This window comes from Papilio machaon, chromosome 23 (assembly GCF_912999745.1).
Source record: "Papilio machaon chromosome 23, ilPapMach1.1, whole genome shotgun sequence".
NCBI classification, from domain to species: domain Eukaryota; kingdom Metazoa; phylum Arthropoda; class Insecta; order Lepidoptera; family Papilionidae; genus Papilio; species Papilio machaon.
Genome location: NC_060008.1, coordinates 2,846,429 through 2,869,837, shown reverse-complemented (window position 1 = coordinate 2,869,837; position 23,409 = coordinate 2,846,429). Strand labels below are relative to the sequence as shown.

The 23,409-nt window shown below is 31.4% G+C and overlaps 1 protein-coding gene across 6 annotated transcripts in view; it reads right to left on the bottom strand.

Moving 5' to 3' along the window:
* LOC106711224 (zinc finger protein rotund) overlaps positions 1 to 23,409 on the bottom strand; it is a 129,423-nt gene that overhangs the window by 12,280 nt on the left and 93,734 nt on the right. The window contains exons 1-2 of one of the 6 annotated variants that reach the window (XM_045683638.1): positions 20,889 to 21,461; positions 18,465 to 19,033 (exon numbers count right to left, since the gene is read on the bottom strand). The exons of 3 other annotated variants lie outside the window; for them this stretch is intronic. In XM_045683638.1, coding sequence (XP_045539594.1) covers positions 18,465 to 18,872 — 408 coding nt within the window. In that variant the 5' untranslated portion in view covers positions 18,873 to 19,033; positions 20,889 to 21,461. Of the gene's footprint in view, positions 1 to 18,464; positions 19,034 to 20,888; positions 21,462 to 23,409 lie in introns of those variants that run through there. 2 more of the 6 variants (XM_014503497.2, XM_014503498.2) reach the window with 2 other exon arrangements.

Below are 23,409 nucleotides of genomic sequence, written 5' to 3'. Positions count from 1 at the left end.
GCCTTATTTTATGAGAAATAAAGTTCTAAATTGTGTATCAGAGTTGAAAGGATTGCAGAAAACTTCATACGCTGTTCGGCGTAGCTCATTTTTATAGTGGTTTTGAGATAATGGTATTGATTTACCAGTGTACACGGTTATCTTTATAATCTACGATATTTTGAACATTCTTGGCTCTTGAGTGTGAGCTCTCAGGACGGTGAGGTTTCATGCTCATGCAGTTTTTTTTTTAATTTTGTTTAAAAACTGTTTTGGCTTAAATTGTTAGTTAAATTATCTTAAAGCCTGTTAATAATAATTTGTAGATTATTCGTTTATCTGTATTTAAGTTTTCTTAGTTTACAAGACGATTACAAATTAGCTTAAGTACTGGTAAAGTTTTGCTGATATTTTGTTCGAAATGTAATTAGGACTATCTTAAAAATAACTTTATAAGTAGCCTATGTGTTCTTCCAGACTATGTTCTACAACCGTGCCAAATTTCATCAAGATCCGTTGAGCCGTTCTGGAGATACCTTCAAATAAACATCCATCCATCCGTCTAAACTTTCGCATTTATAATATTAGTAAGATTATTTAGACAAAGCAACTGTAGTAAAGACTAACTGTTGCTTAGCTTACTATCTCGTTTAAGTCTTTTTCTCAAGTTAAAATTGAAAGTTACATTAACGTAGGTGTCTAGTAATTACTAGTATTATTGTAAAACAACAGATATGGTAAAATATCCTACAAATTGTGTACGCAGGAAGTAGGATATTAATCCGTCTCTTTCCCACTGATACAGGATTTGCAACCGTCTCTGTCACCCGTTATACCAGTTTTGGCGTAAAGAGTTATTGCAACTGTTCCGTAGGCGGTTGTGGAAGACCATAGAATTAGGAAAGCAATTTCACGCCATGTTTTAGAAATATTTTTGCGTTTATTTTTATTGGTAATAGATTTTTTATAATATTCTATAGATACGATTTTATACGGTTTGAATATTTCAACTTTTTTTTTTGCAAGAAATATAACTGTTTTAGTAAAAACGAATTCATTTTAGTGCTATTATAACTCCCTATGTAATTAGCAATGTAAAGAAATTTGGAAACTAACTTCATCCTTTATATTTGTAAATTAGTTAAATCAAAAATGTATAAATAAGTTGAAGCTTACGATTTTGTTAACATTTTGGGCGTAAACAAATATAAAATTTTTTCCGATATGTCAAGTCTAGATTTATTAAAGTCTATGGTCACATATGAATGGCGCGGGACGTGATGCAATACGGCAGGTGAACGAAATTTTACTCCGACCGCCATGTTACATCACTTAAGCCCTTTCCTCAATACGCTAATAAGGATTGAATTTGCGTTTAATCATTATTATTTTAATCAGTATCATTTTCATTAAAATGCGAATCATTATAATTACAATGTGTATTATAAAGTACCTGTATTATCGATATCGGGTGTAAATGTCAATATGACAGGTTGCTGCAAAATGCCAAGCGCAAAAGCTCGTTTTAGATCCAGGTGAAGTTTAGTATATTGATAATATAGTGATATACATAATTAAAAGTAATTACACGTTATTTACGATTAAATCGATGTATCGATTTAATGCCTAGTTACTTTAATAAACTCGGATAAGTGCGCGTTACATTTTTCCATAAAACGAAACAAACGCATAACTCGACTCATACCTTAATATAAAAATAGTACATGATGTCAAGAGGAAATCGGTCAGGGATTATTGATGTAATGTTTATTCGGTCATCCAAAAAGGTTTGATTTACTACGTAGGGCATTTAAACGTAACTTATAAGCATTTAAGGCCTATAAGTTATCATCTATAGATATAAAAGAAAGTCGTGTTAGTTACACTATTTATAACTCAAGATCAGTCGAACTGATCTAGATGAAAATTGATGGGGAGGTAGCTTAGAACTAGGAGACGGACATAGGAACTTTTTTATCTTGTGAGCATTTTTTTTATTCCGCGCGGACGGAGTCGCGGTTAAAAGCTAGTTTTAAATAAAGACATAGTATCTCGTGGATAAAAATACAACTAGCATTTCTATTATTACAACTAAAACAGACTCTTTTAATCACAGTATCTCAGTGTGGATTTCTACTGGTAAATACACACTAAGGGTGACTATTGGTTTTCTCTGTGTATGGCAATGACTTTTAGTTGTTTAATAGATAGCAAGCTAGGCTATTGACGCATTAAAAAAATTTAATTGCATTGATGGTATGCAGCCAGTTCCCACACGTTAACGACTTCAAGGAACTAACTGTGCAGCTTCTGTTGCCCGAAGAATTACTACTTGCTTAACTATATGTACATTGAATACATTTGTTTATTACTTATTACGTAAGTGAACTTTTTTTTTAATATTATTTGATTTTCACAGCACCATTGGACACAAACATACAGATGAATTGATGTCGGTTAAAAATTAGTTTGGGCAGTAGATAAATAGTAAAATTGATTACGCTATGATCCTTAAATAGAAAATAAAATCACGAAATCGAGTGGAACTGGGGCACATACAATATTTAACACTACTAAATAATTGTCACTAGCTGCCGCCCACGACTCCGTCCGCGGGGAATTAAAAAAGAATTAAGAAGTCTATGTGTTCTTCCAGACTATGTTTTACATCTGTGCAAAATTTTACTAAGATCCGTTAAGATACCTTCAAACAAACATCCATCCATCTTAACATTCGGATTTATAACATAAGTAAGATTAAAATATAATTAATAAATCACAGACAGACGCCACTTCAGCGTTCAATAGGGTAAGTTTGTTATTTAATTCTTAGTACTTAGTACATTGTTTAAGGAATAACATACAAATGATAGAATTTAAACAATTTAAAAATACAACAATCTTAACTCTTAATCTATCTTTTCAATTATCAAGGAATTCGAAGTTATGCAGTTGTAAAAAAAGTTCGTCCGTTCGTTGTAAGAAAAGTCCGAAACTGCAGTGTTGAACAAACAAGGGTTGTAAAATCCGGCGATCGTATAAATGCGAGATTACACCCCTTGTAATAAACAAGGGGTGGGCTTGGAGATGACCGTTACGTTATCTATTGTTATGGTGATTTGTATTGTTACACCGTTTTATATGAGATGCAGCGGTCAGCATGCGTTAGTTATCATGCAATATGTATAACAAAAAATTTAAACTCATTTTCAAAACGCAAATACATTTTTTGTTGTACCCAGAATCGTATAGTCTTGTGGTCACTAAGTATAAATTTAAAACGACTCTTAGTATGGCAGACAAACAATACGTAACACAGTCTATTTTTGTTACTTCTATCAAAGGATTAACACACTCTTGGAACTGATTTACTAAAACCAAAAAATCAGTCACTATTTTTTTAAAGCTTTCTTTTTTATGTACTACAAACAACCAGACTAGTATGGACTGTAAAATTCAACCAGTTATCTTTACTTTAAATAATATTAACATCGCAAAAATAAGTCTTTACAACGTAAATATACATCTCATTTTGTCCAAAAATGCATATTCACATAATAATAAGCTTAGATTCCCATGGCATATTAAATAGAAGATTTAACATCACTAATATCCACGACATAAACAACAAAAGGAAATGAATATCGATACGCAATAAATCAATAACACAAAAGCATTGCACAACACTATTGAATACTTAGAAGAAAAAAAAAAGTTTCCGCATTTGAGTAAATTTTTCATTCCCACGGGCACTTTTAAATCTAAGTAAAGTCTGCTGTGGTTTGTGAACTTTATGCGATGGTGATAAGTGTCATTATCGTGTGACTGTTAATGTTTGCAAGCATATGGCATGTCACCTGCAGGGTCGGAGGCAGGTCGCAGCATCCCTCTTCAACATTACATCCTGTTCGAATTTTAAATACGGATCCGTATCCTGTTCAAAGAGATTTAAATTACGGAATAAAATAGATGTAATAGAATTAGGCAAGACAAACCAAATCTAAAGCCTAGCTGCAAACAAAACTAGTATGTACGTACATGATTTCTGATTAAATCCAATACGATAATGATGTTGACTAAATCATATTGAATTAGAAATATTATTAAAGTTATTTTTTTAAAACCTTATCTTAATCTTAAAAGCCAATTAGTTAAGCACGAAAAATCTCTGTCATACGACAAAAAAATCTGCTGTGTTCTCCACCCCGGTCTGTTTGAATGAACACTTAGTATGTAATAACGTATAGCCCAAACATGAAATAATTATTTGATAACTCTGCAGCAAAATAAACAATATTTGTTAATTCCAAGCAGATTAAGTCACAAGCATTAGCTAGTTTGCCGTATATTATTATTGATATGCTGTCATATATATTTTCTTTGTAGATCGGAAAATGGTGTAAATGTAATTGAGTTTACTTTTTTTATATCTTTTTTGCAAATTGTTTTAACAATATATCAGATGGCCGTCCGTTAATTCCAAACACACTTACACGTTTTATTTATGTACAATTAAAATACGTTTATCTGTCGAATTTGTTTACAGAATGCACACGAAGATAATAATTTGTGTATTTAAAATTAATGAACTGATACAATCTAGATTTTTTTTATTATAATCTTATCTAGATTTATTCCATATTAAAATATATGCAATATTTATTTATTGATAAAACTTGTTTGTCTCTAAAAATAAAACTGATCGGAATTAAAAACAGATGTCGTTGACTTCATCCTACGTATTTTATGCATTCTGATTTATAAATAAAAAATCACAGTGACATATTTTTTAAATTAAATTCCGATGAAAAACTTTTCATCGATACTTTAAACTCCGTTACGATACAAATTTCAAGTTTTTTTTTTATCAAATATCTGTCAACACGTTTCGAAAAAAATTTCAGAAAAAAGTTTTTTTTTTAACACAAAGTGGCAAACGAACAAACGGCCATATCTAATGATGTTACCTTATATGGCTAGAGGAGTAAAGAAGAAAAGAAAATCCCCTGTTGAGTCCACTTCCCCGTTCCATACTCTTCATATAACAAAAGGGTAGTAATGGAAATAGGGCTAGAATTCCTCCACTGTTCATATTGTTTCCTTATTAAGCTATAGTTTGTTGTACGTACGGCTTCAGTACACATGTATCGATTTTGTAAGATGTTAATGGGTCATATGGTCACTTGGACCTCCCGTGAGACGGATAAACAATTATATGGGAGGATAAACTGTGCCAAACTAACAGATTGCACAGGATCTGTTGGATATGCGGGGCTTCCCACGGGTATAGTTTCAGATCTTAAGTTGTTGTAAACAAGTTTAATAACATATTTTTCAGAAAAAAACACGTTAAAAATATAATTATCGATGATTAAAAAAATCATTGCTAAAAATATAACAATAAGTTAATATGGCGGATTTAAAAACATGTTTCTTGTCCGTGAGATTTGATGTAAGATAAAATTAAATTACATTTTAATACGTGTTCTTAAAATATTTATATTAAGCTTGTGAAATAAAGTTTGATTTAAAAATCATTATTCGTAGATTATATCAATTCTAATCGTGGGCTATGTTTAGTTGATTTTTAAATATATTTTATTTCCTAACGATAAGAATCTGAATGAATTGTAATTGATTAAACATTTGTTATGTTTGTTAAAAACATCTCATATTTCGGATTTTTTTTGTAGGTTATTTTAATATGATCTAGAATTCTAGTTTGTATTATATTCTGCATAATATGTATTAGTATTCCTAAGCAATAGATAATCGTATACAATAAATTTTCCGTAACTCGTAGATAAGTTCCTTCTTAGACTAAGGAAAGCGGTTTGCTTTATCTATGCAAATTTAGGGACATTCAAGGGTTCATATTTAATCCGCAATGACCGAAGAAAATGATAAATTTACCTCATGATAGTGACATTAACATTTGTACAATAATAGTTTTGTTTGAACTAAACAAACATCTATCTATAAATTATAACAACTTTATACCTACTAATATTATAAATGCGAATGTTTGGATGGATGGATGGATGTTTGAAGATATCTACAGAACGGCCATTCATATCTCGATGAAATTTGGTATAGATGTAGATCATAGTCTGGAAGAACACATAGGCTATTTTATGTTTTTTTTTTTAATTCCGCGCGGACGAAGTCGCGAGCGACAGCTAGTTTAATATTAACAGAAACATACAAACCAATGTTTCTATCTTTCTATGAAGTCAATTCTCTTGTTGGAGATCTCATTACGCGCGGTTCACGATTCGCGAACCAAAAAATTGTAAGCAAATTTTCGTATCCACACACATTAAGTAGCGGTTTCGGTATCATTTTCGGAACGTAACTCCCGTGAATGTGGCCATTTGTGTGTCATTAGTAATTCCAAAACTGTTAACCTTATTAAAATTACACTACCTTAAAATGTTAGACTTCATTGATTAGAGTCAACTCTAGTATATCTTATATTTTACTAATATTATAAATGCGAATATTTAGATGGATGGATGGAATATTTGTTTGAAGGTATCCTCCGGAATGGCTCAAAGGATCTTGTTTAAATATGGCATAGATATAGAACATATTTTGGAGGAACACATAGGTTATATATTACGTGTTTTTTTTTAATTCCGCGCGGACGGAGTCGCGGGTAACAGTTAGTATTATTCATAAATACGAAAGTTTAGATGGTTGAATGGATAGATGTTTGTAAGAATGTATCTCTAGAACGGCTCAACGGATATTTGGCATAGATGTAGATCATAGTCTTGAAGATCATATAGGCTATTAATTAAGTTTTTTTTTTAGTTGCGCGCTAACTGAGTCGTTCGGATAAGTTTTTAAAACTTCCTAGAAAAGAAGAATTATGTTTAAATTTAATATTAAAATACAACGGCGATGATTAGTTAAAACAATTTGAATCATTATTTTGATTAGTTTTCGTTTTACTTTGCGTAAAAAAAACTTAAATCTAGTAACATTACGGTTATGGTCATTTGAGCGATGACTAGTGGTTTCTACTAATATCCTGCACTTGCCACTTTCGTGCCCAAATTAATTACTTTACGGAGGGGTCCCACTAACTATAAATAATAATTTGCGAGGGTCGTATGATTGTTGCTTTAAGAACACCCTTTATGTGGTGTTTGAGAGTCAAGGGTTATGTAAATTAAATCAAATACAGAATTCAAAAAGCTTGATACCAAAATCTGTATTTTTTTCTTCACGTTTACTCACGCGAGCACAATAAATATTTTTGAAGCTACAGAATGATGTTTTAATATTGAAATATTCGTCAAAATAGGGTTCTAAAGTTTGTTAAAGATTTTATTTTATATACCTCAGCAGAAATTAAAGACATTTAAAAAAGTTTCCTTTAGAAGTTTGAATAGGTTTTATTAGAAACTAACTGTACAAGAAAGCTTAAATGCAAGGATATTTAATAGTGTTTTAGGAATATCTACAAGTAATTAGTAATAAATGTAAAGGAAATAATAATCATTCTTGTGTTTAATGTATGTTCTATAGAGATGCAGCATGGTCACAATACGCGTACTGCCTAATTTCTGCTGGCATTGGGTACACACAAGGTCGTGCTAAATGCGCTAGTCACGTCACTGCGTCTGCGTCGCTGCCGCACTCCAGTGTAGGATCGACACGTGATCCGAAAATACGCGGACACTCCTAAATATATCGTATATATTGGAGAAGATAAGCACCTTGTTCGGTAATGTGTGTTGTGGAAAGTATATAAACGTTTCGTACAGCTTAAATAAATCAGTAAATACTAGTAAAGATATATATTAGCAATATACATATAAAAATTAAATAAAAGTGATTTGTATACCCAATTGTAACCAAATGTTACGGAGTAATCTAATGTTTTTGAATTATATTGCAAATGAAATGAGTTTCAAGGTTGTGTTAAATTATTGTGATTATAGTTTAAAAAAATAAATAAAAACTGACATTTTAAAATTACTTGATAAGATAAATATTAATAATATTTATAACTAGCTGTGGCCCGTTACTCCATTCGCGCGGAATAAAAAAAAACTTAATAGCCTATGTGTTCTTCCAGACTATGCTCTACCTCTATTGCAAATTTCATCGAGATCCATATCCATTCTGGAGGTGCCTTCAAACAAACATCCATCCATCCATCCATCAATCTAAACTTTCGCATTTATAACATTAGTAAGATGAGTTGATCTTTTATTTCTGTAGTACTTATATCGATCCATATTAAAGACATCAACGGTAGCAACGACGACATATTTGCTCAATAAAATATTTTGAAATATTATCGAACTTATTTAATAACCATGTTAAACTAATTTAAACTTAAATCACGCTTAAATAAGAGTTATTTCCGCGTGTTTACTTTTCCTATAAAATATGGTCACTATAACTATGGGTGTGTCCACGTTTATTTGCATCTAAAATAAACTTTTCTTGAGTAATACGGATGATAATTAATATGTGTTCAACTAAGAAATGTCGACTGTAGCAAAGTATGGACAGTTAGTGACATCAATTTGTATTTTTCGTTTGTATTTTTAATATGAACGAGGTTATTTTTGTTTATTTTTATTATTTAAAATGGTATGTATTTTAATAGTAAAAAGAAGTCTGCAACTGTATTTTGAGATTTTAAATGACGATTTATTTCGTCCGGTTAAAGGATAGTACGAATACTCGTATTTCTAGTAAAAAAAATCTCTATATGTCATTATTGAAATGAATGAAAGTGTCCTTAAAATGTGAAAAACGTCGTGTTTCGAAACACATGTGTTTTAAAAACTTCTTTTTTAATTTTTAATTTTCCTACTTTTATGAATTTATTACTTAATCGTAACTTTACAATCAACAACTTTAAAGCATGACAAATGTATATAAATACATTATTGTTTACTAATAATATAATAAAAGAATACAAATCTTTAACTGAGTTTATAAAAGCTTCATATTAAACGCATGTTAGTTTAAAAATAGAGTTTTACAAATCACGTAATAGATGGCGTTCTTCGATAATAGTCAAATACATCCTTAAACAAACGTGAGATGCATGTTTTAAATATGCATAAATTAAAATGGTAGGTACTTTAAATTGTATATGAAGAACGATTATTTTTCGAAATTAACTCTGCGTACACTTTCGCTTTATGCGAGAACCATCGTATCATCGAGAACTTACATGACAGAACCGTTCCTTATCAGCCTTTGTATAAAGGAATTAAATTTGAATGCTTAGATTTAGATGGATGGATGGATGTTTGAAGGTATCTCCGGAATGGCTGAACGGTTATTGATGAAATTTGGCATAGATGTAGAACATAGTCACAGAACACAGAGCCTACTTATTAAGTTTTTTTTAATTCCGAGCGGACGGAGTCGCTGGCGACAGTTAGTATACGTATAAATTAACGAGTACCTGAGATTTTTTTTATCTATTTGATAAATTTGAACTAAAGTTTATAATCAATTTATTTCACATAATTTATTTAATTTTAAATTTTATTGGAATAAAATATCTTCTGTTATCAAATTTTTCAAGCTGACATTTTCTAATGCATCATAGATAAAAAAATGTGTTTATTCAACTTCCTATTTAGAAAAAGGTTGTTGTTATTTGACTGAAGGTCATTTTATGCATGCATAATGCACTTGTTACTTTGTAATATGTAAACTAATTAATATAATTAAACAAATTGAGTGTCTGTATGTATTACTTATATAAAACAAACATATTTCGTACACATAATGTATTTGCTTTGCTTATAACGAAAAACCGTTTTTTTATTTTTTTGTCATTCTGTCTGTCTGACTGCATTTAGTGGAAGGTGTGATGTACGAGAGTAACTTGGACTATTTTACTAATTTTTATTCTGTGCTCATAAAGCTTTCTGCCTCACTCAGTTATTCATAGTTCACTAAGATTGTCTTATTCTTGATTTTTTAATGGAAAATCTATTCATTCATTCCATTCATCTTCTCCAATGTTAGAAGTGTAGATCATTTCTAATAGTAAAAAAAACTCTAGGCAATAAAACTACCCAATTCAATGGTTATATTTAAAATGTAAAACTTTGCTTACCTTTGTAATAGTATATCTAGTATTTAAGTATTATTTCTTACTATAAAAGTAATGGATGGTCAAAAATTTGTAGAAACGTTTTCGCCTCAGGCTTAAGTCGTTATTATATCGTACTAGGAGAGATAGAGAGATCGCGTGATGAAACTATATTAGTATAATTTTGTTAGCGTACAGATTCCTGTTAATATGTACGTGTACCTTTGTTTGAGAACGTTAAGAAACGAAATACAACGAACATTTGTTCAAATAAAAATCACAAAATAGATCGTCTATAAATAGACTAAAATTACGAAATAGACTAAAAGATTTCGTCTTTTAGTCTATTTCGTAATTAATAAAAGAAACACTATCAAAATTGATAATGTTTCTTTTATTTTGTCATTAAAATCACACTTTTCTATAACAATGGTAATTTATCCTTGACAAGGTCTCTCTCATGTTTTGATATAAAATTAGAAATATTTTTCATAATAAAGATGTACTTCCAAACAATATAGAAACAAAGAAATCTGGACCCACTGGTACTCAAAGGTTACTATTGTAGCCGTAGGCAAACTAAGTTACAAACGAATGTAAAATCCAGAAGAAGAAATAATCACAAACTTTCTTTCCATGTAAATAAAGTCTATTATCGTTTGTAAACAAATTTATATGTACAAAAATAAAATTGTAGCCTCAAAAAAAACATGTCCGTAGTTACTTGATGACGCAATGCCTAACTCACTCGTAATGGTTGGTGTCAATCAAAATTACTGTGTAAATTTGTTCGTCGACCTTTTGTCAAGGCATAATGAATCTTAACACAATGTGATAGGGTACACAATCAAATATGTTTCAGCATACACGCGATAAATAATTTGGTGGTGCGTTCCAAGAAACGGAACGGATCAAGATGTGGCGAGTCGCCTACAGATTATTATTAGTCGATGCTGTATAATGACTTGTTTTCTTTTGCTATTATTAAAAACCATATTTAATTGCATGTATTTGTAGACATTGTGTGTCTGGCTTAGACTGCCTTTGTAAAAAAAAAAAAACTATAAAAATTTACTTTTAATTCTGCTCAACACTAAAAATGCCAGTGATTACTTTTGAAATATTTTTAATACCGTCTCGGTTTTGAACCTTGTATAGAATTATTCTAGCCAATAAAACTGTCTCTACGTTTGTGTGTTCTGCTTTTAAGGAAGGGCGCCAAACAAACTATTTATATTTTAGAGTATTATATACTAACTAATATTATAAATGCGGAAGTAACTCTGTCGTGCTTTCACGCCAAAACTACTGAACCGATTTAAATGTGTAACTTCACTGAAAGTTGTTGGTTGATGAAAAGTTGTATTGAAAGTATCGTCATTTTTAGGGCTAGAAGCTTGAATTTTTTAGGCTGTTAATTTGATGTAATTAAATATCACATTCAAAGTTAGTTAAAATTTTACCCTCAAGGGTGCAAAACAACAAGGAAGAGGGGATGGAACTTTGTATGGGAGTATATAAGGTTTATGTGAATGTTTTGTAAGTTTAATATGTTTTGTTGGAATATTTTATAATTTTAAGTAAAATAATTAGCCAAGTCATTAAAATACTACCCAAAAACAGTATTTCACGCGGACCAAGTCACGGTATCAGCTAGTTTACTATCATTTTGACGTTAAAGCGGATAATTGTTCTAAAATTGAAACACTGGCCTACGATTTTTACACTATGTCATATTCCAATAAATAACAAACAACATAGTATCAAAAATGACAAGACTAGAATTCTAGATTAGTGTCTAGAATTATTAATTAAAACATAGTTGACTTATTAGCTTCAAAGTCAATGACCTTACCATTAAAATTAATCTAATCGATGCGAAAACAATGCAAAAAATATTCAAATGACAAATCTGGTACACGCTGTATGTTGACATTGACCGTTTGAAGTGCGGTCAAATATAGAACTTTTTTATATTGGACGCTAACGTAACAGATAATTTATTGACGGATAGGTCTTAGTATAGTGGTACATAGTACCAGTATATGTAGGACCTTCGTACATGGTAACCAATTTGAAAAACGGGTTCTTTGTTTGTTGGACAGCGAGTAGCGAGCGTGAATTGGCCATTATAAAAAAATCTCCATGTGTACGGTTTCGTTAGCAGTCGTAGGTCAAGTTATGATGGTATTGTTTAAATGAAATGGCTTATGTTACGTAACACTTTACAGGAAAACTCACATCATTGACTATATTTACTATATAGCTGTTTATTTTTAAATGAGACTCAATTAGGAAATAATATTTGCATTATATTTGACAGATAAACATGACATATTTTTAAATCGTAATATTTAATTAAATAGATTTTAATATAAAAAACTAAATTTGAAATTCGTGTAAATTATTGTAATTTGTTAAAGAGACTGTTCTTTAAACCATAAACTATTTACAATAAAGCGAAAAAAAAATCGAGTCTAGCCAAAGAAAACAATCCGTCATATGCAAGGTTAAAAAATTCTATAATTACTACGAATGTGAAATAGAACGGAGAATAATAAATATATTTATATTAAACTAGCTGTCGCCCGCGATTTTCTCCGCGTGAAATTAATCTAAGCGTAATTTCAATCAATTCTTTCGCATTTACATTGTGAGTTAGAAAAAAGATAATAGACATATTGTAGTGGTAATAAAAATATTTTTAAAAAAATTACAGTTAATGATATTATTTTAATCAGGTAAGGATAAGATTGGTTTATATTTTTTAATCCTGGCAACCCTATTCGTTATCCGTTGACATTGACAATGGATGGTTTGAAAGAATGCGGCCTTGAGTTCGGTTTCTCGAGCGATGTCGAGCGCGGGCGTTTGCGCGGGAATCGAGATTGCGTTTTTTACTATTGTAGATTAGACTCGGACCATAGATAATGTAGAAATAAAATTATTGTCTACACTTAAATTTATTGAAAGAATTCAAAGTTACGACACAATTACAAAATTTTACTTTCGTATCGTTTTTATTATTTTCAAGGGCTGTTATGTAAATTAGTCTAAGTAACCTTTATCCTTAAATAGAATTATTGACTTTATTATTTAAGTAGCAAATGACTTCGAGGAGCCTTTGTCTCTGTTATTCAGTCCTTAGCCGTCATGTCCTGTCAATTGCACATATTGTACAAATAATATTTCAGTAATTATTTAGTTTATGTTAACTCTTTTAGTTATAATAATATAATATTTTCTTTATTAATGTACATGAAAATGGTAAATATAAAAATGTTTTATTTTTTAAATTACATCTGTATAAGGAATAGAAAATATTTTCTAAAATTCAAAGTAAGTACATTCATCTCAGTTCTAGTTTAGATAAAAGATAATATATTTTAATTCGTGAAATTTGCATTGTACATTTGTATATTTGTCCAAAATTAATTAATCAAGGAATTAATGGATTCGAGAACTGGCAACACTCACGATATTCAATGAATACAGATTAACAAGACAGTGTCAGTGTCTACTTAAAACAAATAAAGTATTTATTCAAGGTTTTGGAAATAGACAAATGCCGAAATTATATTGATTTTAGAGTTGTACCAGCCTTGATTCTTGACTTTGTTGGATAGAATAACTGATTTAAAATTTATTTTACCCGGCTGAGAAGGAGAGATGTATGTGAGTTTGTATGTATGTAGTATGAAGAGTAAGGTGTCATTAAATTCGACTTCTTCCCCAGAGTGTCGTAGAACGATCAGCCGTGTTTATTATTTTGAAATAAAAAGTTATGTTATTTCGTAAGAATCGCATAGAACCAGGGCATTTGCATGCATGTATTTTTATCTTCACTAGACTGATGTCATAAGAGGGATTTTATGCCGTGGTATCCACTGCTGAAATGATGTGTACAAAATCATATCGTTATCCTTCTCAGTTACTTTAGGATATTAGAGATAACGATGTGCTTAGGACATGATGTTTCGTCAGTGACAATCCATTGTTAGAAATACAATTTCTAAGTATATTGATTAATAGCGAAGGTTTTGGTTAAACTCTTGTACTTTTAATAGTAGATCTAAGTTCGCATTTGCATATGCATTGCCTCCTTTGATCGACAGAGGATGGAACGCACCGAGGATAGTGGCCCTACCAATGCGTCCCCTTCCGTGTGGTCGTGGTAGTTCACCGATCGAGTCGGTCAATTCGTGCAACAGATGTTGTTGCTGACTCTATCATTATTATATTGCATGATTTTTCGTATAAAAACGTTGAATTCGATTGTCGTGATAGTTACAATAATACAAATTGTTGTTTCTTTTTCATTATACAATGACGACAATATGTTAAATCAAGAGTCTGTACAGTGCAGTTTCATGTTCTTAATTTTGACTAACAAATATATATTTTTCAATGTCACTCAGGTGTTGAATACTCTGTGAAATCGAAAATTTAAATGTATAAGTTCCATCACAAACGGCAGATTTAATGTGCTAATAAATTTTGGAGGTTATTCGCAGATTGAAATTCAGATTTCGGGGCTGGCAAAAAATTGTGTTACAGGTCACAATAACAATGTTCCCGAACCCCGTAAATAAGGTTGCATAATCGATGAGATCACATACTAAGGTTTTTTTCAGAATTTTCTGGATTTCTCAATGTTTTCTTTGTATTGTTTACTATGTTACGTTTACTCGTCTTTATTGTTTTAACCAAACTTTTATCAAGCTTTTACTCAACTTCGTTGTAATAAATATAGCCTGTGATACTCAGTGATAATGTAGCTTTTTAATAACAAATTATTTTTTGTAATCGGTCCAGTAGTTCTTAAGTTTATTTGTTACATACAATATAACAAATCTTTTCTCTTTGTAATATTAACATAGAAGTATAGAAAACACTTATTAACCTCGCCAGTGAACCAGGCTACAAATTAAATCATCGAATGCATTAAGAATAGCTTATTGAATAAAATTGTAACAGAATCGTCTGGCCTTGATCGACCATTCCTTGAATACGTGATAAGGACTTGTCACCGGTATAGCAAATACCTAATGTCAATACGCAAATTTTATATCAGACTATAAGTAACCGTCAAATATAATAAACTAGCTTTTACCCGCGAATTCGTCCGCGCGGAATAAAAAAAATGCACACAAGATAAAAAAGTTCCTATGTCCGTCTCCTAGTTCTAAGCTACCTCCCCATCAATTTTCAGCTAGATCAGTTCGACCTATCTTTAGTTATAAATAGTGTAACTAACACGACTTTATTTTATATATATAGATAAGTGACATACATAAAATATTTTTATGCATGGCTACTTTAAATATTTACTCGTCACTCATTGGTCAAAATTAGTCAATTCAGCAATCACATTTTTTACTTTAACTTTAATTGTGGTAAATTTTACATTCCTCTGTTCACATAAATTCCTATTAAATATATAAAGTTTCCACTTCTCGTATAAAAAATCACAAGAATCAATTTTCCTAAGCATAATATTTTTAGACATGAATACAAATATTTGTATAAAAAAAATGGTCACATTAATAATATTTTATAGACGAAAGAAAAAAAAATACAAATTTGATCACATTTTTTTCAATGTTGCTTAAGATGTACTTTGATTGAAAAAATAATATAAAAGTCTAAACAAAAGTGAACCTTATTAGGATATGTTAGAATACAAAATTCCGTATCAAATCCCACAAGAATGATAACAAGATAAAGATTAATATCACCTTTAATCACAAGATGTGTCTCGAAACAAAGATATTAATGAAAATGGACTCCACATAAAATTAATTTGAATTTTGCGTCACTATATAGTATGAGCCCTCATTCGCACGAGCGCTTTTTTAACGCCCCGTTAAAACTCTGCGGTGACTGCTCTCGAACATATTAAATGCTGCTAGATAAAAAAACGTCGCGTTTTAAAAGCGCTGCCGTATGAACAGATAAATGATGATGCATACACTCTATTTGAACGCTTTTTAAAGCACGATAAAAAACGCCCTTGCGATTATGGACTACAACTAAGATCTGCCTTGTCTGTCTGTCTATATATAAATAAAAGAAATTCCATATTTTAACTAAGACAAGTAGTAAGAGTGGTAAATATGATTTAATGTAAAATTATTAAGATTTGTTAAAAAAAAAAATTTCGTAGAAAAACTCAAAAACTATTAACTCGATTCAAAAATAACCAATCGAAAGCTCTTCTTTCATGTAAGCTATAACTCAAAAACTACTAAACTGATTCTTTTTACATTTTATTTGCTTTACGATATTCGAACTTAAGTAGGAAGCAAATTTAATTCTTTTACTGTATCAAACTCAAGCACAGAATATGTTTTAGTGAATCGAGTTTACATAATAATGTTGCTTATGTTATCTGAGGCCTTGTAACATTTCGGCGGTCTACCGGGTCACGCGGCAATCTTATCGGCATATATTTATTAATGGGTAAAGACGGCGTAGTGAAGAATATACATAGCATCTTCAAAACGACGTACACACGAAATTAAAATAAATAATGTTTGTGTTTTAATTGTATGGAGTGAAGAGTAAGGCTTAACTTAGTTAAGTTAGTTCATTAGTATCACTGCGGTGCCCAGATTTATTCAATGATAAACTGAGTTAGTTAATTAGAGCAGATTTCTCATCCAAAATCTACTCTAAAAGACTATTTAGACTCCTTCTTTTTGCACACCGCTTGGAAAGGACTAAGTCCAATATATGTTGATTATAACAACTTTCGTAATATATATTAATTTATTTACACAAATCTTCTATAGAAAACAAGCAAGATGAAGAGATTTCATTTAGATATAAGTTATCTTTTTGAATTATTTTATGAAATTAATAATAATATAAGTCACAAATACACTTTAATCTATATATATAAAAGAAAGTCGTGTTAGTTACACTATTTATAACTCAAGAACGGCTGAATCGATTTGACTGAAAATTGGTGGGCAGGTAGCTTAGGACCAGGAAAAGGACATAGGATATTCTTTACCCCATTTTCTATTTTTTTTTTATTCCGCGCGGACGGAGTCGCGGGTAAAAGCTAGTAACCAATAAAAAACGTGATATGTTTACAAAATAACATAGAAAAGTAAATTATAATCAAGAATCGACCAAATAAATCGTAGACTTGTAAAAGCAAAGACGCGGCATTAATTGTAAGTTTATTCAAAATTTTAAACGAGAATTGGGTATTGTTACTAAACATTTTGCATATATATTTCTAACTAGAAACAAAGGATTATAATATCTAAATATGAGTATTTAACGTACGAATACAAAATTTTATTCAAGTTACTCGCATTTATGAATAATAATCAAAGAAGAAAACAATGGATATGATTTAAATGTGAGCATATAATAAAATTTAATCTCACATTATTATTAAAATCGCTAAGTAAATGCGAATTAACGGAGAGTAACGATGAATTAAGTCAGATTCATATCGCTCCCGGAAGATGGAGTTAACGAAAAACTTCGTCTCGGTAACTATATATTAAATGCGAGATTGAACAAACAATAGGCGTCCTATACAACCTTTGTGCGACCTGTGCGCCGTGACCTTGGATGCCAAGGCACATCCGCACTCATCAGACGAAATCGTTTGCCGACATTAAAGGCTTTCGTTTGAATTACCCTTACCAATTCGTATTTCTAATTCATTATAAAATGTAGAAATACTTACAAAAAATTCTTAATTAAACTTGATTCACGCATTATTTTTGAAGATAATTTCTTCAATATTATGTTTATAATTGATGAATAAATTTAATGTAATAAATATAATAAATAAATTTACTAATACAATATTAAACATTACTGAGTATTAGTTGGTTTCCAATAACTTTATATAGGTAGTATACATTTCTAATAAGAAACATCGTGTTGTTAAACATTTCTCTAATAAGTATTAAGTTTTTCCCATAACTATGGGTTTTCGCTTTGAGAAAATAGAGACAGTAATATGTAATATAAGTATTTCGGCGGCGGTTATTTTAATTACTAATTCATAAATCAAGTGCTTCGATATGAAAATTAATTGAAGGACAGATACATAGATACAAGTTTAATATATATGGAAGTTATAACGCTGCGCAAATACTATTCTAATAAGTACTTGAAAAGTCAGTGCTGTATTTGGCAGTACATTCGAGTACTCTCGACATCAAGGAAGAAAAATTGAAATTCAAATGTATTTGAATAAGTATGTATCAGCAAGAAACGAACGAATCATAAATATAAACATATCAAACTGACAAGAGTTGTTTAGTTGATAAATACACGGAATAAAACGAATATTATTTAACAAACTATATAACAAGGTTCGTAAGATAATTTTAAATGTACAAAGGTATAGAAAATAATAGTGTTGTCTAACCTTTTCCTCGGGTAAACTTTGACCGCCATTTTCTGACAATGGTGTAGATGGAGCACTGTATCCTTTAGGGCCATCATCCTGAGGTGTCATTTGCCGATGAACGTCATTCTCTTGGTCGTTATGGATCCTTATATCTTGTAAGCCATTTTTAAACTCCGACAATCGTAGTACTGATGGTTTGATCTCTGGTATATCATCAGGATGTTCGTACCTTCTCAAGTCTGTTAAATTCGTCGCTAGATGTCTATGGTGATCTAAGGGCGGCGGCACACCTATAGATCTTAAATGTTCTATACTTCTGTGTATATGAGAGTAATTATCTACTGGTATTTCGGCCATTAAAGGCGAATTATGATAGTCTAAGCCACCGCCATCTGGCCTGTAGTCGATTGTTCTTCCTTCCATCATCTTGAATGGATTATTATTAAAAATTCTATCTAAATTATATAACAGTTTCGTATCTAATTGGTATTTGGCACTATCTTATAAAAATATATATTTTCTGTCTTATCCTCCTGGCCACTGTTTTGTTTGTCATGGAATTTTCGAGATCCTTGATTTTCAATCTGCTGGAAAAGAATGTGCACCTTAATTGATGTATAAAAAATCAAATTACAAAAATGTTGAAATATTTTTCACCGTCGTAAAATGTTTGGACGTCTGTCGAAGTACAATCATGAAGACAAATTTTTAATTGATTAGTTGTTTGCTAAATTAGAACTGGATTTATAGTGTAATAAAAACCGATAAGTTTTTGTTCGTTTTTTTGCAGTGTCGAAGCTAGCAGGTGACGAGTGTAGACGTAGGCTGTGTCAATGCTCCAGCCCGTAGCCCACATGCCGCGGAGCCCCCACTAATCGAGTCCACGTACAGCCTCAACTAAATTATATTAACGACCCGTGCATAATAATACTATAGTCCACTGTTAGCCTAGGCACAAAATTCTATAAATATTAGTAATCACAACATAATTATGTTAAGTGGAATTAAAAAAGTATCGAAGTAGGACTTGAAAATATACATTTGTTTTGCATTTACTAAAATTTATGTGATTTATTTTTAAATCATTTTATCAAAATATCAAGGACGATTATTGCTCGAAAACGAATTAATATTAATTCTAAATTAACTTAAAGATAAAAATTGTAAGCATTATTAAGATGCGATTTAAAAGTCGTATCATAATAAGTTTGTTGAGCTTGGAATGTCTTTCCAACTGATAAAATAGGCAACCTATAACTTTAAATCACTACGTAAAATACGATACATACTATATTTTTTTTAGAGACAGTTTAGGACACATAATATGTATTTAGTAAATATGGACACAAGGTGAAACTCACTAAATTTCATAATGATCATTTCAAGAAAAAAAAAAATATTGTGTTAAGATAATAATGTCGCTGATTGTACTTTCGGAGCTTAGTATACACAGCTGTCAAAGATAATAATTGCGCATACAGAATAGACAACAAATTTATTTTGCAGTTGTCTAAGTACTGTTTCTTTCAAAAATCGACCTTGTTGTTTGCGCGATAAGGATAAAGGTTGGTTTCAATGTTTGGTAATTACAAAATATTAATTTGGCGTTGGATAACTTGGACCTCACGAATGATAAGTTTAAGATATGTAATAGTCAACAAGTTAGAGGGAAGTCGCTAAGTAATTAGTTTATGTATCGGAACACAAGCTGTATAATCGTTGAGGGAAGAATTTAAAATTAAAAAAAAAATTAAAATTGTCTACATTTAACGCAAAATGTCTCTAAAAATTTGACTTAAAGTTAAAATGTAATGCAAATTTCTCGTAGCTATTTATATTAAGAATTTTTAATTTATGATAACGTTAAAAAGGCACCCATAAAAATCAAGAGAATTTTGATTTTGGAATAATTTTTTTTTGCAACATGTTAACTAATTATAATTTCATTCATTTGCATATTTTTGATTTGGAAAAAAAGGAATTCAAGTTTTTTTTTCAAGTTGTTACATAATAGCAAACCAGTTTATTTATCTTTTTAAAGAGGTTTATCAAATAACTTAATATTATTTACTATATCGTGCTAATATTAAAAAACGTAAAAAAACAGCGAAAAACATTTACGGAAGATTATGTAATTTTAAAATTATGCTACAGCTAGTATTGACATACGTAGAGTTCAAAGATGCAAGGGCAGAAGTGTAGAAACATTAAAAATAATCTTTAAAACAAGCATCATCACGCACACTGCACGAAAATATTTCCGTATTTATAGACTGGGCATAATTCAAGGTCGACTTTGACAGACGTCCGCCCAGTCGTCTCGCAATTACGACATTTATCTTACAAGGGGGGAAACTTTGTAAAATATCCCCTCCCGGAATTACTCCTGCGCCCCTGACGAGAAGCGTCGTAATTTTAAATTAATTAAAAAAATCAACATACCTGTCACTATCCCTTTGTCTTCAAAATCACCAACTATATCACCATAAAAAATCACAGTTTGTTCCTATCTAAATGTCACTAAAATATATATCACATAACAAGGTAACACTAGGCGTCACAACACGTCCGGAAGGCAGTCCGCGGAGGATCCGCAAAAATGTCTCAAAAAATCCACGTGCTCCGTGAAAATAAACATTTAAAAAAGCCGGCGAGGAAAAAACACCGGAGCCGTACAGTTGACCCTGAGGTAAAATTATGAATGCCGGTCGTCAGTACTAGGATCCGAATTGCCAGATTTTTTTTGTGCTCAATATTTTAGTGTGCTATATATTATAGTTGTGGGTATGACAGGCACACGTGAGGGCGCCCCGTCCCTGTCGCACTCGCGCTCGCGTCTCGGCTGCAACTCTCAGGAGTCTACAAGACATGTGCCTCAAGACGCCGGTTGTGCTCAGGCCGAGAGGTGCCGGCCGCCGCTCGCGTCCACAACAATAATGCAATACAAAACGCCCGCGAGCCCGCCTTTAGAGCGACGCGGCAAAAACGAGACTGAAATTCAGATCTATAGTAGAAAAAGTGAACTACACCGAGCGAGGGGTACACTAACACATCAAATGAAAAAAATCACACGAACGCCGACATCGACAACAGAGCTTAAAAAATCGGAGTGGGGGACCTTCTTCTTTGTTCCGTTGTAAAGCGCCGTCCCGCTCTAACGGCGTGAGGCCGCACGCACACATAGCAGCGGTGGTTAAGCGAAAAAAATGTGTACACATTTTTTTATTATTCACGATTTTTATGTGTGTAAGTGGGCTCGGTGCGAGCGAGACGCCCGCAGCGAGTGCGCCCGGACAGCGCGGGCGAGAGGGACGGCGCAAGTCGCCACGTGCTCGTCCCTCGGTATTAAATAATAATTAAAATGGCTACAAGACCGGCGATACGAGATATCGTTCGGTAGACGATTTTTTGGCCGAGCTTTTGCCTTTTTTGCTGGAGCTTTTTGCAGAATGGATGAAAATGAGGTAACATTCGAGGGACGCGTTACGTCTTGGAAAAAATCGCGGACCGATTGACACATAACAAACGAAATACGCGCAGAAAAAGTCGCGCCGGGGAAAAAAAACCAAGGACGCCGCGCGAAAAAGAAGTTATTGATTAAAACAGGGCTGTCATTGACCAGACGTAAATGAGGGTGCCTAATGGTATGCACGCCGGAACCGGTGGGGAGCGATCTCGCTTCAACACACTTTTTTCTTAATTCTTTGCTGCAAAAAGTTAATCATATCAATTAGGAAAAGAAATATTTTGACACTTTATTCCTAAAAAGCACACCATGAATTTCTTTTCAAAAATTTAATATCATAAACAATATTCGAAAGCTGTTCGCTAACTCGTTACATTTAACACAACTGACGTGCATACAAAAATACATATATGTTGATATTTTATACTATGGCTATGACAGAATGTTGGTTTTTCTTTCGTTGGCATAGATATATGTTATGAAAAATTTATTAACCAACAATATCTATGTTTGATGGAGATTGAGAAATATTTATTATTCGATTAAATATTATGTTTTTTAAGTATGATAATTAATTTAACTAAATTGAATGAATGTGAATGACTACAAAGGTAGAGGACGACCAAAGAAATTATGGATGGATTAAGAAAAAGAGGATATGCGTAAGAAATTCAGATATGACGACAGATTGAGATGCATAGAAGAGTAGTTACTAATACTACAAAAAAAAGAAAGTATTCATTTATTAAACATTTACAAAACATTTAAATAAAATGATAATTAGACCAAAGTCGCGGACCCTAAGTAGTATGTCAATAATAAAACATCCTACATATTGTCTGAGTATTTATAAATGCATTGGTCGAACTTCAATACAATATAGGAACAGAGCAGATGTCCGTCCGTTCATCGCACAGGGGTCCACCATTGTATATACATTGCTTTAGTTAATTATTTAACATACAAACACACAAACAAAATAATTTTAATTCTTTAAATCAAATTAAAAAGGATGACGTTGAAATCTTTTAAAGTAAAATTTTTAAAAGTTTCGAAAGAAATTCTAAAATCTCGTTAAACTCTTTTTAAAGGAAATTATTGATTACAGTCAAAGCTTTTGATCGATAACGTATTATTTAATTAAAACCTTTTTTTATGGTTTCTCTTATTTTAACGGTAATATAACGTACTATAATTATAGGTTTAGATTTTGGCTCTGAATTAAGACCTCAATATGTAGGCTTCTGGCGAGATATACTCTTCAAATAGAGTACGAATTCGAAATGGACATGATAGAATTAATGCTTAAGTCATCAGATATTTTCGGCATCTAAAAGGAAACTTCCAATTTATAAAATTTAAAGCCTACGTCATTGTTCTGAGCCGGGTGCAATTTACTCTATAATTAAATTTCAAACAACTTAAATACTTCGCGTTTATTTCAAACTATTTAACAGAATTGTTCCAAAGTTTTCGGCGACTTGAAATAAAGAAACA